This window comes from Mixophyes fleayi, chromosome 2 (assembly GCF_038048845.1).
Source record: "Mixophyes fleayi isolate aMixFle1 chromosome 2, aMixFle1.hap1, whole genome shotgun sequence".
NCBI lineage: Eukaryota > Metazoa > Chordata > Amphibia > Anura > Limnodynastidae > Mixophyes > Mixophyes fleayi.
The window spans coordinates 235,596,584-235,615,336 of NC_134403.1; the positions used below are offsets into that span (position 1 = coordinate 235,596,584).

Genomic DNA, 18,753 nt, shown 5'->3' on the forward strand with positions numbered 1-18,753 from the left:
AAGGAGGTTTCCTGCTCCCCACCACAAAAACCCAAACATAAACAAAACATCAGCTGTTAACATTAGAAGTTTAGCAACTGAAAGCAACTGCATCTTTGCATCTATTTTGCTTCAGGTTTTCAAAAAGGTTTCACTATAGTAATAGCCATTTGTTTCATAACATGATAATGTAAATACAGACAATTGTTCAAACCAAGTCAGTATATCAAGCATGTGATCTGATCTTGACAGTCTTGTAAATTTTACTTGCATTAACCTGGGTCAACTTATTCTAGCAAAGCACTCTAGAAAAAAAACCAGCGTGCATTGAACACAGACTACTTAGAACACAATGGATGAAGTACATAAAGCTTTTAAATTAAACAGATAAATGGCAAAAAGGTGCAAGTTAGGGTCATCAAAACACGCTGAAACTGAAACATAGAATGGCACACCGTTAGCTATATAATGCAGACAATATGTTTTATTAAAGTATTGTAGTACATTACAAAAGCAAGAAAGAAGAGGACCACTCATATAATTAGGTGAGCATTAAATGGTCTATGTTGTTATGTCTGGGGTCAGACAAGATGCCCTCTTTCACCGCTTCTTTTTTGATGTTGTATAGAGATATTCGCGCTATGCATCAGACAGAACCCAGAGATAAGAGGTATCACCGGACCGGGTGACGATCGACAAGAGGCCAAGTGCTTGCTCTATATGGATGACGTCATTGTTTTCTGAACGGACCAAAATTCGGTGACAGCACTCGCCCAGACCTGCGAGAACTTCAATCAAGCCTCAGGGGCAAAGGTCAACTGAGGGAAGTCAGAGACAATGCTCTTCGGTCAGTGGCATCTGTCATCCCCCTCCCCTGAATTCCCTTCACAACCAAGTCAGACTTCATCAAGATTCTAGGAGTCTGGTTTGGTGGAGAGGAGGCGGCTGTAAGTATTGGTTGGAAAAACTGGCAACAGTGAGACAAAAAAAATTGGAGACCACACCATCAAAGGGAAAGCACTGGTTCTGCGCAACAAGATTTTTCTAGTTCTGCAGTAAATGGTCCAAGGAAGGCCAGCTATTGACACAGTCTGCAAGACCATCAAAAGGATGGTCTTCCACTTCATCTGGGGCTCCAAAATGGACAGAAGCGGTTAAGTACAAAGAGCCCCTCTAAGTAGAGAAAGGGATAAAAAATGTCCCCAACATGCTGTGAGCCTTCTTTGTTCGTAGCTGCATCCGCAGGGACTCTGATTGAATAGAACAAATGTTCTGCTGGGAACTCCATGTCTCGCTTTTTCCTTCTTCCCCTTTGGAAGGTCCTTGACTGGGACAAATGGGACAGGTTCTTATCTTACAATTGGACTACACCTTGGTTTTACCTGGATGCTGGACATTTTGTGAGGGAGCACCATCTGAATGGAGTGAGTTAAACCAAAGACATGGAAGCCAAAACCTATCCACAAGCTTATCAGACCTAAAGACATTATGGAATCTGTTCAAGGGCACTCTGCAGCAACTGCTAAACATGTTTGGGAGAATGTAGCCTCTAAGAGGTTGACAAATAGACACAAAAACTTGGCATGAATGGCCATCCATGGAATTTGCCTCTCAGGACATTCATGCACTCCCAGAACCTGAGTAATGTTAACGCATATTTATATGAATTCATTGTACGATATATTTTTTCATCCAAAATGGGTGAGTTGCCAGGAAAGACTTCAATATTGTCTTCTCTTCTTTAATATCCTCTGCTTCTCCAACACTGGTAGAAACAGTGTTCATATTGGTAGCGATCTGCCGAGAACAAAGTTCATCCGGGCTCTGTTAACTGTGCAAATATAGTCCATTCAGGACTTTCTCAACCCTTCAGAAAGTCCTGAATGGGACGAAACGCGTTGGTACCCGCCTACTCCACGTAACAGCCCATTGATACGATTGATGGGAATCCCGGATTCCAACCCCCTGCAGACATCACGATCTGGTCAGCTGGAGAACACAGGAGCAAACACAGATTCACTTCCGGACCGCCGCACAGCTGAAAACCCGAGGAGAAACAGCAAATATCATTATCATCTATATGGTCACTTGTTGTCCTGCTATTGGACTATATTTGCAGTTAACAGAGCCCGGATGAATTTTGTTCTCGGCAGATCGCTACCAACATAGAACTCTCGCTCCTTGAACAAAGTTTCGCTTTCACTCTATCCTTTTCATTCAACATCATTTGCATATGTTTGGAACGCTCATCATTACTTTGGCACGAACAATGAACACTTTATTATGCATTATGTCATGGCTGGAGGCCACTATTTCCCAATAGTGTGCTTTTAGATCTACAAAATTATTAATCTTATGTTTAACTGTTAATGCCTATCTGTGCTATTACAATACATATGCTGTAGGATTTTTAAGTGTTTTATGTGACTCGCATTGTCTGGAGCATACCAGTCTTTATTAAAAAAAAAAAAAATTAATCTATTGCCATATATGCTTTCACACGCTAGATATAGTTATCACTCTCATCACTCAGATATGGATCTATAAGTCAAGCATTTTTGTGTGTTATATTTTGTTTAAGGGAGGGATACCCTTAGCTGGTGCAGCCCTTGCGCAATTCAGTTAGAGAGCGTGATCCTGTATATTTTTAAGTGTTCATATTGAAAGCTGTGTTATACCGAATGGATACCCATAAGCAAATCACAGAGTCCTGGACTCAGGTCAAGAACCAGAGGCTGTCGCTGACAGCCCAGCTACGCCACCAGCAGGAGGTTGGAGCTGCAAAAAGATAACAATTTTCTTTTATTTATGTTTGCTTACGTCCTACAATACAGTCTCACAGAACAGTTCTACTGCCAGGAACCAGTTGAGATTCTTTATTGATATTTGCAGATCCCTGCAGATTAAATATCATGATACTGTATAAAAGTTTGAATTTCTTGCATAACATACCCCTGGTGTGCCATTGCATATTTTCTATTCTTTGTGAATATGGGTTAGATACAAGCAGTAAAAATATGGTAGACATAGTGCATAGAATACTGATTTTCTCCACACAAATGCAACTGCTCTGGGGAGGAGCTCAGTTTTCCTGGGTAGATGGTTAAAAAGTGAAATAGATCAGAGGGAAAGAGAAACAATGGATTAGATAAAATTGAGCAAAACTCCATAAGCTGAAGCCGTTTTCAACATCTCAAGTACACACAATTAATAAAAAAGCACACAGGATAATTCTAATGGAAAATACAAATAAAAAAGTAAGTTTTGCAAAAATGCATTTTAATTATTTCTCATGTATATAAAAAAAGGAGCAATATAATGTTATTAATGCAAATAATTTAAATAGAATGCTCTCTACTATGCATAAACCTTTTATTCATTAATATTATAGAGTCCATGACAGTCCCAAAACAATTTAAGTTATCCACGCATTTCCCACCAGGGAGGGACTCCCATGAGTTTGATAGGCATGGGGATGGTTTATGTATAATTATAGTGAAATAATGTTATAGTGAAAAAACAATAAAGTAATGAGGCAAAAAAGTAAATAGTTGTTTGAGAGCCTCCTATATTTTCTGTCTTATATGCAATGTTATTTTAGCTTAAAAGAAACGTATTAACAACAATTTATATGCAAGGGCATTTTATTGAGATCTTTCCCACTACAAAGGTTTTAGAACCTCTAGAACTCTGAACTCCATGCTGTAGCCAGAATGCATATCCTGTACTGATACACTGAAGACACAGTAAGATGAAACCAGTTGCACTCTTATTTTTATGCATTGAAACTTAGGTTGCGCACTGTCCATGTTCTAAAATGTTTCACTCAGGAATTGCTTGCTTATTTGCTTTCTAGAAGATTGGTAATGCATTCTGCTTTTATCAGAATTTTAGAAAAAGTCCTACATTTTCAAATGGAATGGCAAAAGGTTTCCCAAAAACTGGTTTAATCCCCCTAGATAATTATTTATGATTTTAGGCTAACTAATTTCCCTCACTTTACACCGAACACAAATTGAAGAACACATTTAACCAACATTGGAGAAAAAAAAACCAAACATTTTTAAAACAGCAAAACTGATATATATATACGGGTTTCAATTCAATGTAATTAAAAGAATTTTTTGCTGAACTATTCTATTTGATATGTATTGGAGCCAGCCAGCACTCTAATATATATATTTATATATTTCTTATATAGCTAAAATAACACAAAAATTCTAATTAATTCTTAAAAATTACATTTATATTTATTTAGCTTATGAGAAGAGGGTGTAATTATTTTCTTTTTACAAATTAATTCAGGGTGAACCATGTAGTCCATTCAACATATTGGTCAATTTCCAATTCTTAAGACTGCATATAGTTAAAAAAAATAATAATATAAAGTCTGATTTAGGCAACCTTTACTAATTATTTTTTTCTTTAGATACTGCAGTTCATTTTGGCACAATCAACTCATGAAATGTTCACTGTACGTTAAAAGTTCTTAGTAAACCGCAAGACGGATGAATTTCAGACAAACTTCTGTTCCAGGTCGTTGCAAACTATCAGAAAAGGCTTCGTTTTTGGAAAGTGCACCAATACCTTCCATTAGAGAACCAGAATAATTAGTATAAGTAGTTTGAGGTGATGAATGAGTGGCAGCCCCTGACACGGCTCAAGTGGGTCATGGCACGGTCATATGCCACTTGCACAGACTTGCGAATGCTAGTTTTTCGACCTTCCAACATTTTCAGCTTGTCTACAGTATCATCAGCACCCAATGGTAAAACCTTGTCACTGGGAAGCCACTGCCTAAGAGATAAAGTTGTAAAACATTTAGTGTAAAAAAGAAAAAAAATGCGTGAGAAAGAAATCTACATGTGCATTGATAAACAGCAATACCAATAAATGTTTTACCTTTTTCTTACAGACAATGAGGCTCATTTAGAGTTGGACATATAATTCCATGTAAGCAAAATTGAGCATGTATATGTCCATATATACATTTATTTGTTTCCTTGACTGTCCGTATGCTCATAGAAGCAGTATGGAGGCGGTGTAGACAGAGTGCAGTAAGGGCATCTTCAAGTATTTGCGGCAATTAGACATGAATGCATCTGTATTTACGCCTTTTAGAAAGTGTATCTTTTGGAAGTGCTGGAGGTCAGGTGCAACGATATGCAATAATAATGATGACTATCAGAAGCATTATCTGGCAGCTTCTGATTGATTGATTGCTCATTGAGCCCTGCAGCTTTAATAGTGATTAAAAGTAATTAAGTAAAGTTGTAACTATATTATATGAAGCTGCGGCAGTCTATTAGTATTACTTACTTGCCATTTTCATTTGGATTAATGCAGCAATGAAGAATCCCATTTAGTTTAAAGAAGAAAACAACAGATGTTTTATTTCATTTGTATTTAGCTACATTTTCGATTAAAAATGAAACTTGTTAATTTGTTAACACTGAGACATTATTCTCTTTTGTGTATATTACACTTCATTGCATTATTAGGTTACGTACAAATATGGTAATGTGACTTTAGCATTTAGGATACACATCTCTACACTATTGCGGCGTGTAAGTACACATATATTTGGACAGATGCGTCCAACTGAAAATATGAATGGAAATATCTGTCATCTAGTGTGCATCTTTCCTACATAAGTTCAAGATCCACCTCTAAATGAGTTCCAATATCTTAAAACAGATATGGAGACAAACACATTAAAAGTTGCTCCAATATATAAAAATAAAATCATCGCTAATATTAACAACTAAATATGGAGAGACAATTTTTTGTGTGTTTTTTTTGAATGTACACTTTGGACCCGAGTCATTAAGAAGCAAGGCAAAAAAAAGGAGTAAATTTAATCCTGGACAAACCATGTTTCAATGCAAGGGGTGCAAATTAATTTATTATTTTGCACAAAGAAAATACTGACTTTTTTCATGTAGCACACAAACACTGAATAAATTTCTTTTTACACTGAAGTTAAAAGTTGATCTAGAAAATGCCCTGCCCCAACTACAAATCTGTCCCCACATTTTAAATTTTCCTCCCCCTCCAACGCAACATGGTTTTGTCTGAGGCCCTTTATGTTTTTCAGGATAGGAAGTCTTAACAAAAAGGGCATTAAAAGACTGCACTGAAAGAACAGAAAAGCTGATTTATTTATTACCATATACAGCGGCAGCATACTTAGCAATGATTTACCATTAAAAGCAGCAGTACAAGAAAGATTGCTTCTAATGACATCTTTTAACTGTTATAGCTGCATAAAATGGTAAGAGAAAGGTTGTGGACCCATTTAAAATTATATGTATTGAGATATTTTTAGTAAAATGTAATAAGAATAGAGAATTTGAATTCCAAAATTGCTTTTCTATGTATTTAATAAACACAATTTCAACATTCACTGCTTTTTTTTGCCAAAGATTGTAAACATTAGATTTAGCAAATGGAAGCATATCTTTAGCAACAATAACTTCAGCAATTTTTCTTGCATCTGTTCAGAAATCCGAAACGTCAGCTTTGATATATTTTGGATGATTCCTCTTTCTACAATTTCTTAAACTAATTGATATTTTGAGGTGTCTAACATGAACTGCTCTATTCAAGACAGAACACATGTAAGATTAATTTGGTTAAAAGGTCAGGACTATAAACTCTTTTTTCTGCTTCAGACAATCTCCACCGTTATTGCTGGTGGGGAGCCCGTAATCGTGGCGCCCTCCAGCCGTGCTAACTAAGCTTACTGTATTCTGCTGGCCCTGTCACCATATTTAATAAAAAATATGAAGATGTACATTTTTGCAAGCTATTTTTTAAAAGCCACATTTTTATTTTTCCTACTAAGTCACCCTTTGCATTTAGCTTATATCAGTAGTAAAGACATATATATCTTATAATAGCGACTCGGTGCTGACCGATAACACTTAGCTGTTATGCTTACAGTCTTCGGAAAAGAAACAGGTTCAGGGATCCTCACGTTACCCTGCTCATATGTAGGAGAAAGAGAACCTGGGAATTGCGAGTATAAATAATGTATAAAGGGGGTTAAATGGTAAACAAAACAAAACAAAAAAAACCCCAACAGGTTAGATTCTTTAAGATTAAGTTAAAGTCAGAACACATTTTATGCAGGAATTCACTACATTTCTCATTATATGCAGATTTGTCTATACAGTATGTTTTTTGTTATATTATTAAAATATTTTACATATGTTTCCTCTGACAGTATGCAGGTAACACTGTAGAATAAAATTCAGATTCCTTACCAGGTCCTTTTATTGTCGAAAAATAGAACTAGGAAGAGTTTTTGCCCGCCATTCTCATGATGTCGCTGCTCTCCCAACTTAAGCACTTCTGGGGGTGGTACGGGAATAGGTATGCCATTGTGCAGTAAACCCTCTCTAGGCATATTTGGATCAATAATCTTAAAAAATGAAAACAGTAACTTCAAATTCTAAAAAAAATAAACTCTTACAGCCCTTTATCATGTCGCTAACAGATGGGTATCTTACCAATGCAGGATAGGAAGGATAACCACGACATTTAGCCCACACTAATTGAAGAGGCTTCAGTTTTGTGGAACGGTCAAATGACATCAGGAGACTTTCTGCTGAGACACATATATATTTCGAGAAAAGTACCAGAGTAAACAAAAAAAAAAACCTAAGTAAGGTAAGACTGAACACCTACTTACCTCGGTAGGCAAAATCACCATTTAGGGTTTCATGTAAAGGAATGTGAGAGAGAGAGGGTTTTCCTAGAGGAGTCAGGTTCCTGAAATAGCAAACAGACATATGTATAATACAAGCGCACAGAATCAGTGTCATTATGTTTAAACATAAGTGGTCAAATTAGACAAGATCCAGCCATTCTGCGCACAGCTGACGCATCCTTGGAGTCTGTTAGTAAAACTGGAAAATGACCATGCACATATGCTGATAGTTGTCATCTTCCAACCACATTTACAAACATATTAGATAACTGAACAAATTTTAAACGAGTCTTCAAACTTGTTTAGAGGGCAGGCCAAATGCCTAATACTGATGTCGACAATACAGTGTGGGGCCAGCTTATATGTTCTACCAGCAAAAACTACAGAAAAAGGCAAATAAACAGTCATTACCTACCCAGAGGAATACAAATCTGGTTCCCCAACTAGTTCAGAGCTGCTGTCAGAATCTGAGCAACTTCTTGCATGTGTTCCAAATCCATTGGCAACTTCTATAACAAAGAGTATAAGTAAATGAAAAACAAATATACATTTTTGTATTCATCCACAATACAATGAAAACCTATAGCAGAACACAATTGTCAATTCCTGTTGTTTGCTACTTATGCCTAAACAAAAATACAGTTATTCCAGCAGTGTAAACTGCTACGTTTTGCTATGTATTAACAAAAATCATTATTAATGGAAATTGTACCATCTTTAAATAAGCTGTTAGCTCATCTGGTAGTAAATACAAATAAAGTGATACCTCTTTACAGCACGTGAGATAGACAGTCCAGGTATACATACTCCCTTAAAACTACAATACATCTTTTTGTTAGTACAATGGAAAAGAGGATTTTTTTACTCACAATAAATCTATTTCTCTGATTCCATCTAGGGGAAACTGCTACCATGGGTAATGTGAGGGGTGGTGGAGTTGGCATTTAACTAGTTAACTTGTTAAAAGTATCATGCTGACAAACCCCTCCCCTCTGCAAACTCCTGTTCAGTTTAAGTATAAAGCCCCAATAAATGGTAGTCAACCAACTAGAGATCAAACAGCAGAAAAGCAGAAGGGAGGGAACACAGTGTCTCCCAGATGGAATCAGAGAAACGGATTTATCATGAACACCGGAAACCACTATTTCTTGGTTCACATGGAAACCACTTTTGGCAGTAAAGCAGGAACTGTTCTGAGAACCGCCCTATCATTGTGAAAGACAAGATATGGTTCATGACATGGGAGAGCACCCAACTCGGAAACTCTATGAGTCAATGCAACAGCTAGTAGAAACGCAACCTTACATGTTAAGAACCGTAATTCCACAGTATGCAACGGTTCAATGGGAGGCCTTTGAAACATATTAAGGACCATGTTGAAATCCCAGGGTGCTGTGGGTGGAACATATGGAGGTTGGATATGCAGGACTCCTTGCAAGAAGGTCCTGATGTCTGGTATGTCTGCCAGACGAAGGTGAAAAAACACAAAGAGGTCAGAGACTGTTAGGAACCCCTCCAGTCAGCACGACAAAACCCGGAGTCTGCTCCGAAAGTCTGGTTTTCGCTGAACCCCTAGTGGTGGGGACAGACTTGGCTGCAGACGAACGGAGGGTCGTGAAATGTGCACTGACTGGGGAGAACCCAGGGGTAGCATGAAGTACTACACAGCAGAGTGAGATCCAAGCAAAGGTCAAGGGCCGGCAGCAGACAGCGATACCAGATAACGAGCCGAGGTCAGGTGTCACAGGCAATACAACAAGGTCCAGAAATAAGCCAGGGGTCATACACTGGAAATCCAAACTAGAATACAGCACAGGAGCAGGGAAACAAGGAACAGGAGCCTAGCTACACTGGGAGCTATAACTGGCAATGAGGCTCTGTCCTCACTGCCTTAAGCAGCAAGGGGAGCCAATAGGAGTGAGTGCCAGTGAGACCCCTCCCTACTGCACTAATCTCAGAAAATAGGCCATACAGAAATAGGAGAACAGAATAATATATTCTATCAGAGCCAGATATGGTAACTTCCCAGCCAAGACTATAAACACAGAATCTACACAAAAAACAAACAAGCGTCCGGGTGTCGGACCACTGGCCGGGCGCTGCGGCAGTGGAGTTAGAGCATCCCGGTTGTTGCCCAGGCAACCGGGATGTAGGAGAAGTGACGTCCCGGTCGTCATGGAGACAGCCAGGACGCCTGGAACCACCGGACATGAATTGCGGCGGCACTTCGGGGAGCCGCGGCTCATAACAGAGACTTGTACTTTTAATGAAGACGGACGAAAGGCCCGCATCCAGGTCATCCTGGAGAAAAGCAAGAACCCGTGGGAGACGAAAGTGGCAGGGTCGGCTCATACATCATCTAATGTAGGTACGCCAGATGCGGTGGTATTAGCCGAAAACAGTTTTTCTAGCCCAAAGTAGGGTGTTCACTACTCGTGCAGAGAAACCTCTAGACCTATAAAAGGTTGGCTTCAACAGCCTTGCAGTTAAAGTCAGGCGACACAAGTCCTAATGTCGGAATGGTACTTGTAGAAGCAGGTCTTTTCGAAGAGGTAACCACCAGCAACAGCATTTCTGTGTACCAGACCACCTTGGAATGAAATGCAGAAATGGTAACCACCCTGCTTGACTCTTCGAATGACACGGAGAATCATGGGAATGGGAGCGAACAGGTATCCTAACCTGAAGTCCCAGGGCATTGTCATTACGTCGATGGCGCCACCGCAAAGAGATCCCTTTCTCTTCAGCAAAATTGTGGTAACATTTGGTTGTGACGTGGATGCCATTAAGTCCTGGTCCCCCACCATAGGATGAGTGAATGAAGGCTTCCGGATGAAGTGACCATTCCCCCGGCAGTATCGCATGGTGGCTGCGATAGTCTGCTTCCCAGTTTTGGATGCCTGGATTAAAAACTACAGAGATAGAGGGAACGTGGTTTTTGGCCCAGGTCAAGATCTGAGCTGCCACCCTCAATGCGCCTGCACTCCTGGTGCCCCTGTCTGCTGACATAAGACCCTGCCATGCCGTTGTCGAACTGCAGATGGACAGGGTACCAGTGAAGAATGGTCTAAGCGCACTGTAAGACTATTAGCATGGCCTTCCGATCCAGAATGCTGATGAGGAGAGAGGTATCCCAAGCGGACCAGAGTTCGCTGATACAACAAATGAAGGACCACAGCCCCCCATCAGGGTGGTGTCTGTGGTTACTAAGACCCAGGACCATAGGTGGATGGACCTGCCGGCTACCAAATTGTCTTGAATCATCCACCATCTGAGGGACGCCCTCGCCTCTGGTGACAAGCATTATCAGTTGGCATTCTAATTTCAGATGGGATCCTGACCACTTCATTAAGAGGTCCCATTGGAAGCAGCAAGAGTGGAGTCGATTATAAGAGAGGGTCTCAAAGGTTGACACTATTTTCTAGTAGGTGCATGAATAAGTGAACTGACGGTCAGCGGCAGGCCAGAACTCGTGTTGTTGTGTGCCGCAAGGATCGAGATTTGTCGTCTGGAATGAATACCCTTTGTTTGTTGGCATTCATTATTAGTCTTAGAAAAGTAATTCTCTGGCAGGGAATTAACTGGGATTTGCCCCAATTTATGAGCCAGCCGTGACTCTCTAGGATTCTAATGGTGAGTTCCAGGTGCTGGTTTAGCAGGTGGGCTGAGGTGGCCTTAATGAGCAAATCGTCCAGATAGGGCACTAATTGCATTCCTCTGGAATGAAGACAGGCCGCCATTGCTGCCATTATTTTTGTAAACATCCTTGGTGCTGTTGAGGGGCTGAATGGGAGAGCTCTGAATTGGTAGCGAGACGGTCATTCTGTGAATCTGAGAAGGGCCTGATGTGCCTTCCACATAGGTACACGAAGATAGGTGCCCTTGATATCTATTAACGCCATGAATTGGTTTGCTTCCAGTCCACTGATAACCAACCTGAGGGATTCCATGCGAAGCTGTCCACCCACAGATGTAGGTTTAACTATTTTAGATTCAAAATAGGTCGGAAAGAGCCACCTGACTTTGGGACCAAAAAGACGTAGGAGTAGAAGCCTTGTCCTTTCTGGTGTTCCGGAACCTGGCGGATGACTCCGGCGCAGCACTGAGGAGCATTGCCTGTCTTCTTCGTGGGTTGTGGGGGAAGTTGGTTGTGAAAAAATAACGAGAGGCTGCACCTGACAGGTCTATCATCATGTATCCTCTCTTCATGATCCTGCAAATCCAACGGTCTGCACAGAAGACCCCCACTCCCGCCACCGCGAAAAAGGGAGGGTGACCATCCGACTGCTGGCTTGTCCCGTAGCTTAGAAGAGGGGCATCTCGTGGAGGAATACCTACCTCGGTGTGAGTGTCCTCTGGTACCAGATGGTCTGGACCTATGTTCCAGGCCCCGACCAGAGGAGCCAACCTGAAAGGGCTGTCTAAATTAACCAAACCTTGGTGTCCTAGGCTTTGGAACATTGACTGGGAGGAAGGTGCCATTTGCCTCCTGTGGCCTGGCAAAATATGCTGTCCAATTCAGGCCCAAATAACACTCTACCTTAGTAAGGGATTGATTCCAAAGATTTCTTTGATTCGTTGTCCGCATCCCAGGACCTCAGCCACAGGGTCCTCTCAGCTGCGACTGCCGTTACAGAAACTGATGAGGAAATGTAGACTGTGTTTTGGGCAGCCTCATATAAGTATCAGGAAGCCTTCTTGAGGTGTAGGGGAAAAGGGAAACAAGTCTGTATCTTGCAGACCCATCGCCAACTGGTCAGCCCATGCTTCCTTAGCCCTGACAATCCATGCCGATGAGAACGTGGGTCTAAATGAAGTGCCTGGCACAATGTAGATGGACTTTAAAAATCCCTCTATCTTATGGTCAGTGGTATCCTGCAGGGTGGCTGTCCCTGGAACGTGGAGTGTGGTGTGGTGAGGTAAACATGCCACTGGTTTATCAACCATTGGAACTTGTTCCCAACGGTTCAGTTTTTCCTCCTGTAAAAGATATAGAGCAAGATACCTTCGTAAAATATCAAATCTGCTATCTGGTTGTTTCCAAAAAGCTTCTACGATTTCTTTCAGCCCCACTAATGGTGGGAAGCGGATCGCATGTCTCTTGGACTTTTTAAAGAAACTTTGATCTGCAGTTCTAGTCTCTCCTAGTTCCAGAAGACCTAATGCTTGACGTACTGCTACCACCAGGTCGTCAATACCTTGATATCTGGAAGATTCAACTGGATCCATCACCTTTGCGGAATCAGAATCCTCTATAAGCTCGTCCTCCTCTTCTAATGATCTCTCCGAATCAGAGAGGCACAGAAGGGGGTTAGTGGATCTGTGTTGCTTTTTCTTGGGTAAGGGTCTTGGCGCATCCAAGAAATTGTTTAACCAATCTAGGCTTTTGACCAAGGATGCGGACTAAGCTGGTTCTCCTGTAGGAGGGCCTTGAGTGGCTAGAACAGATGGAGCCCCAGCCTGTCCTAATTCAACCAAATCAACGGTCCCCTTGGTCCAGCCTGTTGTGAGCGGATCTATTACTACTGAGGTTGAAGGGAGAACCACAACAACCGCCAGAATCTCTGCCGGCTTAGAAAGCAGCTGTACCAATGTTGCAACTCCCTGCGTCAAGGTAGTTGCCCATGCTGGTATTTCCGCTAGCCTGGGCCTGCGCGGCTAAGGTAGCCCCACTGCAGTGTGTGCAAAGCTCCCCCGGGTCCTGTTGTCCAATGGGTAACTTTACACTTAGAATAAGTATAATATTTTGGATGAAGAACTTTCCCCTTATCAGACATTTTATAAAAGGGAAGTGTCACAGCAATAAAATGCAATACAGGCAAGCACACAAGAACTAAACAGAAAATATATGAATCTATGACAAAAGTCAAAATGTAGTATCCCTGTTAAGGTTATGTGTTTATACAAGTAGGATTCTATATTTTTTTAATATTTTATTACAAATGCTATTGCAGTAATAAATTTTCAAATATACCCCTATCTATCTTATGGAGAGTATAAAAAGAATTGTCTTCCAATCAGGCTAAGATGTCTGGAGCAGGAGATGTTTGTCAGCAGCTCTGTGTCCCTGAGGAGTGGCTACTGCTTATCCCGGGCAGTGTTTCTGCCTTGGGATAATCATAACAGATCCTGACTGCGGGGGAGCTCTGTTATCTTTAGCTCCCCCTGTTTTGCGCATATATTGTCTGCCCATAATGATCTCTGTCCCTGCTGCCAATGTCTATCTGCTGCGTCTATTATATACAGCAGTCGTCCGAAAGAGTCTTTCAGTGGCCGTTTTTCCTTTGCTAAGGAGGGGACTTAGTAAAATCCATTATGGTGGCCCCTGGTGTTCCAATTACCAGCACTCTTTGTCATTTTTGGAAGCGTTGGTATAGCGGTTTTGGAGCAAGTGGTCATAAAAAAAAAAAAAAAAATTGTTGCTGTCGTTGAGAGCTATCCAGCCCTTTCCAAACATAAGTTTAATTTCTCTGCAATAAAGTTGCGTATCCGGAAGACCGATAAAATAATATACAAATATGAAACCGTCCACAGCTCTGAATTTACATGATTATGTTATGATCCTGTTCCGTAAACAACTACCTACAATGGAGGATAGAGAACTGCTAACAGATGGGATCCACAGCCTTCCAAAGCTAAGAAATGCTGCACGACCTAATCCTATAAACACCCTCTTACAAATAAACTTCTTCCACACTACGGAGAATCTTCTGAAAGAATTGAGAGCAGTGGACAATGCTTTAGGAGGACTTACAAGTTTTTAAACTTTTCCATGACCACCATCAATAAATGAAGATCTTTTTACCCCATCATGTCTGCGTTGAGAGCCAATAATATTGTTTATAAATGGAAAATCCCTGTTAGGCTACTGGTTCACCGTAAAAGTATCAAACAAATGTCTCTGGTCATCTGTGACGAATCTGATTGTAAAGAGTCACTGGGTTTGGTAGTGGAAAGGTTGACTAAAATGTTCCATTCTGCTAAAAGTTTAACACCTGCATGTAGAGAAGCTATAACATATGGGGATATGTTATAGCTTCTCTACATGCAGGTGTTAAACTTTTAGCAGAATGGAACATTTTAGTCAACCTTTCCACTACCAAACCCAGTGACTCTTTACAATCAGATTCGTCACAGATGACCAGAGGCATTTGTTTGATACTTTTACAGCAAATGTCCTTGTTGGTATTTGGAGTAGACATGTTACATTTACTTATGTTGCTTGTTCTTTGTTTGTTGTGCTATGTCGCATGGTTGAAACTATATAGGCCAACCCCCAAATGTTAACAATGTTAACGCACTCTTTTCCCTGCAGTAACTAATCTAGCCCAAAATAAAGGGTTGTTTCAGTTTTGCCCTTCCCAACCTCCCCATTCCTCGAGCTTGCTCTTCTTCCCTCTGCCCCTAGTAGACATCCACACTTACTACTCAACAGCTCTGTGGGGAAACAAGGTATTAATAACCCCTCAACCCGTCTGCACCTCGTTTCTCACAAACTGTGGACTATAAAAACTTATAATTTTTCTAGCCCTCTGGTTCCCCATATTTGTCAGTAATATTAAGCTTGTGTATATTATTTTGAATGTAGTTAAAATGTCTGCCAGCATGTAATGTTATCTTGCAGACAAGTCTATTGTCTCAGCTTAGGCAAAAGTATTATTGTCCACCAGTCCTGTATGAATGTACATCACACCAGGAGGTCTCATGTATTAAGATGGGTAAAAGGTCTACAGGCAGAGGACTGCATTGTGTATTTAAATGTAAATGTGTCTGGATTGGGATCTCTCTTGTTTAAACAAACTCGGCTGTATAGCCACAGAACAATAGCTGACCCTAATTAAATCAGGAGTGACTCATCTGCTATCCCTTTGTCTGTATGCTTACCTGTGAAAAGATAAACACAACAAAGGACCAATCAGGCAGGTCCTGAAATTGCCGATGAGGTCATTTTTGGGCTTAAAAGAGAGCTACAGAGGACAGCAAATTGGCATTCACTATTGATAGCTGAAGTCAGGCTGGCATTGAGGTATAGATCTCTGCCCCCGACAGGAACGGGACAATCGGTCCCTGGAGTACTGCCGTTGCCCTGAAATACCTCTCCAGGTCTTGGGAAGCTGTGTGTCCGCCGAAAGCGGAATGACAGTGACTCAAGGCCGCTACCTTTGCTGGTAGCCTTAAAAGGAGGGGGATAAACTTGGATTGATAGACAGCAGTCCCTGAAAGGGATAAGGATACCTGTAAGGTGTTTTCATTATACCCTGTATGTTGTCTATGCCAGACTGTAGTGTTATTTGTTGCAAGTTATTATTTAAATATGTTTATTGCTGTTTTGTTCTACCATTTTGTTAAAAAAAAACTTATTTGCTTTATTTCGGATATTTGTCTGGGTGATTTTGAATATTGGGTAGGTATTGGGTAGGCCAGCTGTGCAGTGCAGAAGGTTACGTTAAACCCGGTATCATCACAAGCTCTAAACTTATTTGTCAGAATCCCTTCAACAATGGTCAACGATTATCACTTATCTAACTTATCTTAGATAAATGATTATCTAACTTGACAATAGCTTGCTAAACTACTAGGTCTCCTGGCTGCCTGGCGGCATTTAAAATTATGCTCCTTCCTAAATGGACCCCCTATCTTTCCCGCACTATCCCATACTTACTGACCAAGAAAGAGTTTGACAAACTCTCCTCCATGAAATAAGTATAGGAAATATTCAAGTGCTATATATCTCACATGGATAAAACATAAAATAAAATATGATACTTCTATTAATATGATGTCTCCACAATTTTCAATCATGTGATCCAAACATGTAAAAAACATGTAAAAAATTAAAACATAACAAATAATAGTGTAACACTGTGAAGTAAAACAATATATAAATATATACACTAAGATAAAAAGTGATCCCCAACAAACTGTTACGAGCCACGGCGGTGCCCAGCCGCCGCGACTCCCCTACCTCCGTCCCAACCGTCACTATGACGACCGGGACGTCACTTCCGGGGGCTCGTCCCGGCCGTTGCCTAGGCAACGGTTGGGACACTGAGAGAGAGCGCCGCGTCCCAGCAAAGGAGAACTGCTGGGCGCGTGCGCAGGCAAGCCTGCCGACTTATTAATACAGGGCTGTAGTTATAGGCATTAGCCTGCAACGGTGGGTGTCTGACAGGGTCTAGCCCTGATTGGTCAGGAGCCAGATTGCTGATTAGTCCACAGGGGTGCAGGCAAGCTCTGATTGGGCCATCTGTGTATTTAAGGCAATGAGGTCTGTTGCCTCATTGCCGGTTATAGCTTCTGTGTTCCAGTCTGCTGACCTGCTTGTTCCTGCTCTAGTCTCCTGAGACCACTTCTGATTTACCGTGTATGACCTTTGGCTTTGAACTGACTTCGCTTGTGTATCCTGTGACCCTTATCTATTTACCGTTTCTGCTATCCGCCTGTGAACCCTGACCTCAGCTTGTTTCCTGATACCGCTGTCTGCTGCTGGCCCTTGACCTCTGCGTGGACCTTACTCCGCTTGCCTGGGTTCTCCCCAGCCGGTACACACTTCACGACCCTCTGTCAGTCTGCAGCCCAGTCTGTCCCCACCATCAGGGGCTCCAGTGAACACCTGACTGGCAGAGTAGATTCCGGGTTGTGTTGTGCCGGCTGGAGGGGTTCCTAACACAAACATAATGTTCATCCAGAGTGTGGTTCTCCTTTTTGGATTAACATCTTGTGTTTTATAATCTTGGGGTATAAATAACTTTTTACCATGAAAATTCTTGTGTACTCATTTGCCACTATTATTATTGTTACACAGCAGGAGATTTTTTTATCAGCTTATAATTATATGGGTACATAAATAAAATAATTTGTTCTAATATAGCTGACACTGAAGTATATTCCATTAGGATCAATATATTGGGCCTGACTCATTAAAGAAAGTAAGGTAAAAAAATGAGTACGTTTTCTCCTGGACAAAAAACCATGTTACAATGCAAGGGGTGCATATTAGTTTATTATTTTGCATATAAGTTTAAAACTGGCTGTTTTTTATATAGCACACAAATACTTGATGGCTTTATTTTTACACTGAAATTTAAAGCTGATCTAGGACATTCCCTACCTCAACTATAAATCTGTCCCCACATTTAAAATTTAGCTCCCCCTCCAATGCAACATGGTTTTGCCAAGATGCAAAGTTACTCATTTTTTATTGCTTTACTTTCCTTAATTAATCAGGCCCATCATGTTTACATACTTATGAATTTTGATCGTATTGTATTTAATAAAAATTAAATATAAAATTAAAATTAACATAATCAAAATTCTTGCCACTTACCTGATAACCAATATCATATGACTTTATATTTGGTTATAATGGATTCATCATTAGTCACAACAAATTCTTTTAATTACATCCATATGTAAATACACAATTGGTATTGAACAATATTTTTTCATTTTCTTGGCGTTTTAATATTAATATGATATTTTAATTACCATAACAGTTACATAAAAGAAATAAACAAGGAACCCGCGTTCGGGAAATACCTAACATGTGCATTCCACAGTGGAACGGAAAAAGAGGCTTGATACCCTATAAGAATCTGAAAAAGAGGCTTGGACTATAATACTGAAGAAACCAATTGACTTCTATGAAACATCAAAAGAGTCCTGGAACACAAACATAGTAAAACATGGATTTGACTTCCGAAAAGTTTAAAAGTTCATAAAATGTATGAATTTTGTTTGAACAGGTTATTATCAGAATGAAATTCGATCTTGTGATTTTTAATATAAATTAGACTGGTATAGTTAAGTTAGATCAGTATATGTAATATATGTGACTGACCATTATGATATGAATTTATTTTGACAATTATTTTTTTTTACTATGTTTATTTATACAAATCGAGCTATATTATAGAATTATTTGTATGTTTTTATTTAAAGGGAAGTTTTGCCCTTTTTGCTTATGACCTCCCATTATGTGACCATATAAGGCAATATAAATAGGGGCCTTTGCATTCAACTGGTACCTAACTTGATAAAAAAAAAACCTCCTGGGTCGA

At 40.4% G+C, this 18,753-nt stretch overlaps 1 protein-coding gene across 5 annotated transcripts in view; it reads right to left on the minus strand.

The window, feature by feature from the left end:
* Positions 1-3,241: 3,241 nt before the first annotated feature.
* The window catches only part of BRPF3 (bromodomain and PHD finger containing 3), a 170,605-nt gene continuing 155,093 nt past the window's right edge, over positions 3,242-18,753 (minus strand). For all 5 annotated transcript variants that reach the window (XM_075195653.1, XM_075195656.1, XM_075195652.1 and 2 more), the window contains 5 exons: positions 8,109-8,202; positions 7,676-7,755; positions 7,494-7,588; positions 7,248-7,405; positions 3,242-4,776 (listed from right to left, as the gene is read on the minus strand). In XM_075195653.1, the coding sequence (XP_075051754.1) occupies positions 4,590-4,776; positions 7,248-7,405; positions 7,494-7,588; positions 7,676-7,755; positions 8,109-8,202 (614 nt within the window). In that variant the 3' untranslated portion in view covers positions 3,242-4,589. The remainder of the gene's footprint in view (positions 4,777-7,247; positions 7,406-7,493; positions 7,589-7,675; positions 7,756-8,108; positions 8,203-18,753) is intronic.